Source organism: Hyaena hyaena, unplaced genomic scaffold, assembly GCF_003009895.1.
Source record: "Hyaena hyaena isolate Hyena2069 unplaced genomic scaffold, ASM300989v1 scaffold_579, whole genome shotgun sequence".
Classification (NCBI taxonomy): Eukaryota; Metazoa; Chordata; class Mammalia; order Carnivora; family Hyaenidae; genus Hyaena; species Hyaena hyaena.
The window spans coordinates 1,192,198-1,197,312 of NW_024081207.1; the positions used below are offsets into that span (position 1 = coordinate 1,192,198).

Sequence of the window (5,115 nt, forward strand, 5' to 3'; positions counted from 1 at the left end):
TCAAAATAACTGCTCTCTGAGTTAAAATTGCTGCCAGAGATACCTGCATTGGAAAGAGCTCATATCACTGAAGAACCTTCTGGGGCCCCTTTCTCATATTCCCAACATAGGGTCCAGAGCTTTCTGGGCTTGTGAGACCAACAGCCCTGATTGGTTTGGGGGAGTGGTGGTGTAGATCTGCCTCACAATTACCTATCTGAGGCCTCACCCCATGTCACATTTTAGTATCTGTTTGGCCAATAAGACTGCAGCACACACACCAGCCTCATTCCCTGCTGGGGAATTACCTTTGAGGTCACAATCTGACTTGTGGATATTAATCTGGCCATAGCTGCTCACAAACCAGACAGCAAGGTCAAGAGGACCGGCACAGTAAGATGTGGAAGAGAATCGACCATCAGCCCAAGATCAAAGCAGGGGATGGACCTCAGGCAGGCCAGTTCAAGGAACTGGGTGCAGCTCGGGAAACTGCCATGCCACACTCTCTAGAGCTGTCAGAATTCCAGAGCTTCCCTGTGTTTGAGGACATTAGCCATCACATCAAAGAAGTGGGGGCCCAGCTGGTAAAGAAAGTCAATGCCGTCTTTCAGCTGGACATCACCAAAGATGGGAAGACCATTCTGCAGTGGACCATCGATCTGAAGAATGGTTCTGGGGACATGTATCCAGGACCCGCCAGGCTTCCAGCAGACACTATCTTTACAATCCCAGAACCTGTCTTTATGGAGTTGGTTTTGGGCAAAATGAACCCTCAGAAGGCTTTCCTTGCTGGCAAGTTCAAAGTGAGCGGCAAAGTTTTGCTTGGCCAGAAGCTGGAGAGGGTTTTCAAAGACTGGGCTAAATTTTAAGCATGTAAAATGCCAAGGAAATGATCAGAACTTCTCTCCGATTATAATGTTGAGCGGAAATCATGCTTGAACTGAAGATTAAAGCAAAAAGTATCCAATATTTTTACTCAAATTCTTCCTATTCAAGTTTGATTAATTTTCCTGCTGATGTGTTCATTTTCAGTGAGGTTCTAGAGCAGTAAAGAGTGTTGGAGTGCATCACCTAAAATCTTTGTCTTTTTCTTTTTTCAGACTCATGTATGCTATAATGTGCTAGGGTGGAAGCCACACAGACAAATGGGTGATTTTGACAGTTGGATTTAAATGCTTTCATGATTGGGTTCCTGAGAATTTTGTTTTTTTATGCTTTGGGGAAAGAAGTGCCAACCATCACTGAGTAGGTTTGCATGCCAGTTGGTAATTTGGTTCTTTGAGGAAACTTTAAGTTTGCAGAGTTCTGAGAGGGTGGGCTCCATAGCTGTGTGGGTAGAGCAAGGCCTTGGTATATCATGACTTTAGATGGATTTAATTCCAAGAGAATCCAAGGGTTTGGGAGATGTTCTAGGCTACTGGATCTTAAACTAGAGCACATATCACATCACTTGAAAGACTGGTGAAAGCCTGCTGGGGCCCGCCTCAGGGTTTCAATGCCATAGGCCTGGGCTGGGGAGAACGTGCATTTCTAACAGATTCTCAGATGATACTGATGGAGAACCCTTGTTCATGCTGCAGCTTTCAGTATTGACCAAAACCATTCTGTTCTAGATCATTGAGATGTTGCCATTGTTTGAAATGTTGCATTATTATTTAAAGGATCTCTTAGAATCTCCCCACTCCTGTGGGCCATTTCGGAAGTGTCAGGAGCTTGTACACTGAGCATTTTACAAAAGGTCATCCTGGCAGATTTTCCTTTCTAGAGGCCCTGTCCATCCACTGGGAGGACTGGAATGAGCCATCTGCATCCTGATGTGACCTCTATGGGTGAGTGTGTGTGATGTTTATTCCCATGTGATCTGTGTATACCTTTACCTGTATACCCCTATACTCTGAAACCCACATGGAAGGGTCCTTAAAACAGCCATGCTCAAATTATCAGCTATTAAATTATCCAGCTATTCCATTCTTAGGTCTTTTTCCAAGAGGAAAGAAAGCATGTGTGCAGGCACGAAAATGTGTACATGAGTGTTCACAGCAATGGAGTCTGCAAGAGTCCCAGACCCTGAATAAGCCAAAAGTCCATTAATAGGTGAATGGATAAACAAATTATGCTATGTTGTACCCTGGAATACTGGTCGGATATGCAACAACAACATGGATGAATGTCAGAGTATGCTGAGTAGAAGAAACCAGAGAAAACGAAGTATGGACTATATGGCTCTATTTATGTAACACATTAGAAATGAGAACTGTGAGGACAGAAGATCAGTGGTTGCCAAAAGATAGGGATGGGGAGCGGGGAGGTTGGGGAGGGGTGGTTATAAATGGCTATGAGGAAAACTTGGGGGTGACAGTTTCATTATCTTGTGGTGATGGTTTCACCGGTGTATATATAGGTAAAACATCAAATTGTATACTTTGTATACACATGGGCAGTTTCTTTTGTGTCAGTATAAACTCAGCAGCCCTGGAAAACCTGCTGTCCTTATGCAAAGCAAAGGCTTTATAAAGAGGATTTAAAGCTCTGCCTTTGTCTCAGCACAAGTCCTCTGACCTCATCACATGCCTTCCTTTCCAAGCCATTACTGATTTAGGTGGCTCTGTACAGGCCTTTCTAAGTTCCCCTTGTAAGAAATAGGCAGAGGGCTTGTTGCTAACAAAATCTCATTCTTTCGGTGGGAAACAAAGAGGCCCTTTGTTTAGTCCATGTTCAGCTCCGTGGTAAGGGACTGCTCAGGGTTTATGAGTGGGGATGTGGAACACTCCCTGGACTTTTTCCTCACCTGGTCATTAGGTAGGTGATGTGTGTGGTGATACTGCCAATACCCCTGCCTAGGGGAGCAGTGGGCATCTCCGAGGCTTCTGACTAATTTTGAGTACTGTTGTGAGCACTTAGCTTGCCTGGTCCAGGCACCTCCCTTAGAGCCATATCTATAAGTGTCAGGCATAGCCAGGTAGGGTTTTGGGATGCTGTGTTCAGGGATAGCTTGCCCAAGCTTGTTCCCTGGGTTGGTTCTGCTCACACTCTGAGTTGGTCCTAGCCTCTGGGGACTGGCATTGAGATGGGGATAGTTCGGAGATGAGGTAGGAGGGGAAGTAGGGTGAGAGGCAGGGAGGGGTTACAGAGGGTCCTGTCTAGGTTGCCATCTGACCAAAGGGAGGCCCATCACATAGACTGGCCAGTGACCTATGACCCCATTATGGCTTGGGACAAAATGTGACCCAAGCCAGTTAGATCTCTTTCTCAGGGATTTGGAAGTGGGAAGCAGAAAGGCTGAGCTACAGGTGAGCGGTGGGAATGGAATCCATCTGAAAGGCTGGGACGTGGGGTGTTGGGGGTGGACGAAGGAGCCTCTGTTGGGGGATGGGCAGCCACCATGGTACGAGGTGGAGTTGGAAGACCCAAAGCCTTGAATAAGAAGAGTGATCTAGTTCACACCCGGGAGAAGAATCCAGACCTTGGGAACACAACAGCAAACCCCTTTTCAAAAGGAATGAAATCGCAGTGTTGGGATGCCATATGAAATAGCTGGAGCAACTCAGATTTTAGAGTGAGAAATATGGTTTTGGGCTCTGGATTCCCACTTCACATCCACATAATCACAGGGAATTACTGAACAACTCTGCGCCTCAGCTGCCTCATCCAGAAATGAGGCCACTAGCTCTTATGACATCAGATTGTTGGGTAGCTCCTAGTAGGTCATGCTCAGTGCAGTCACTGGTCCAGGTGGGTTTTCCATGCTTATGTAAGTGAGTTCCATTCTTTCTGGATGAGGGGGAAGAGGGGACTTTCCCTGGCTCCCTCCTGCCTCCCAAGAAAGTCCATATTTGGGGACTTTCTTTCTACCTTTTCACCTACACTCAGTTGATGCCCAGAGGATCACATCTAGCTCAGAACACACATCTGTATGTTGCTTGGCCTGCACAAGTTTAGCTAGTACAGCGTTTTTAGAGATAGAATGAAGATATTTTATATAAAAATTAGATCTCTGGATTCTCTTGAAAAATTGGATTATTTGGTCACACCGAGCCTGAACTCCTGCTGGACAAGAGCTCAGGAAACAGAGGATGGGGTGAAACCTTTGGACAGGCCTGGGTCCCACCCTCCACACTGTCTCCTTCACTCCCAAGCTGAATTTTGGTGGCTGTCTGCCCTTGAGTCTGGGCTGTCATTTCCTCCAGCTGGGCCTGCTTTGCTGGGGCCCCTGTAGATGTTTGCCTTCATGACCCCATCTCCCCACAATACATGGTCTTACTCTTCCCCCTGACGGAAATACCTGGCATTAGTTTTCTATTGCTGTGTGACAGATTACCACAGTTTAGCAGCTTAAAACAGTGCCCATCCGTTATTTTACAGTCTCTGTGTGTCAGAAGTGTGTGTGGGCTCAGCTGGGTTCCCTGCTCTGGTGTCATCTCACAAGGGCTAAAGTCAAGGTGCTGGCCAGGCTGGGCTCTAATCTGGGGATGAGGGGGGAGAATCTACTCCAACTCCTCTGAGTGTGGCCTTATTCAGTTCCTTGTGGTTGTAGGACTGAGGCCCCTGTTTCCTTGCTGATTATCAGTCAAGCTGATAGGAGCTGTCAGTTCCTGAAGGTCACCCACAGTAATGGTCACATGGCTTCTCCATCTTCAAAACCAGAAGTGGTGTGGGAGGTCCTTCTTAGGCTTCAGGCCTCTCTGACCTCCGCTGCCTTCATTTTCTGCCTCCTTGTAAAGGACTTGAGGGATTGTGTTGGGCCTACGCAGATAATCCAGGATAATCTCCCTATTTTCATGTCAACTGATGAGTCACCTTAATTACATCTACAGACTCCCTTTTGCCATGTAAGGACTGAATGATTAAGCTCCCCTCCCCCAGGTTTATCTGAGCTACCTCTTTTCTACCATGTGTGGACATAGCAAGAAGATGTCACCTACAAGCCAGGAGAGTTCACCTGCCCCTGACCATTGTGGCACCTGATCTCAGACCTCCAGCCCCCAGACCTGGGGGAATAAATATCTGTTGCTTAAAACACCTAGTCCACAGTATTTTTGTTAAGGCAGCTTGAGCTGACAGGCAGTATATTCATGGGCATGTCATGTCATCACATCCACAGTCCTGGGGACTAGGATACAGAATCTTCCCGGGGCC

General features: G+C 46.8%; 1 protein-coding gene across 1 annotated transcript; it reads left to right on the forward strand.

The window, feature by feature from the left end:
- Positions 1-308: 308 nt before the first annotated feature.
- Positions 309-1,056, forward strand: SCP2D1 (SCP2 sterol binding domain containing 1). Its single transcript, XM_039256551.1, has one exon. It carries the CDS (start codon positions 378-380, stop codon positions 846-848), a length of 471 nt encoding a protein of 156 aa, XP_039112482.1. The 5' UTR covers positions 309-377; the 3' UTR covers positions 849-1,056.
- The last annotated feature ends 4,059 nt before the right edge of the window (positions 1,057-5,115 follow it).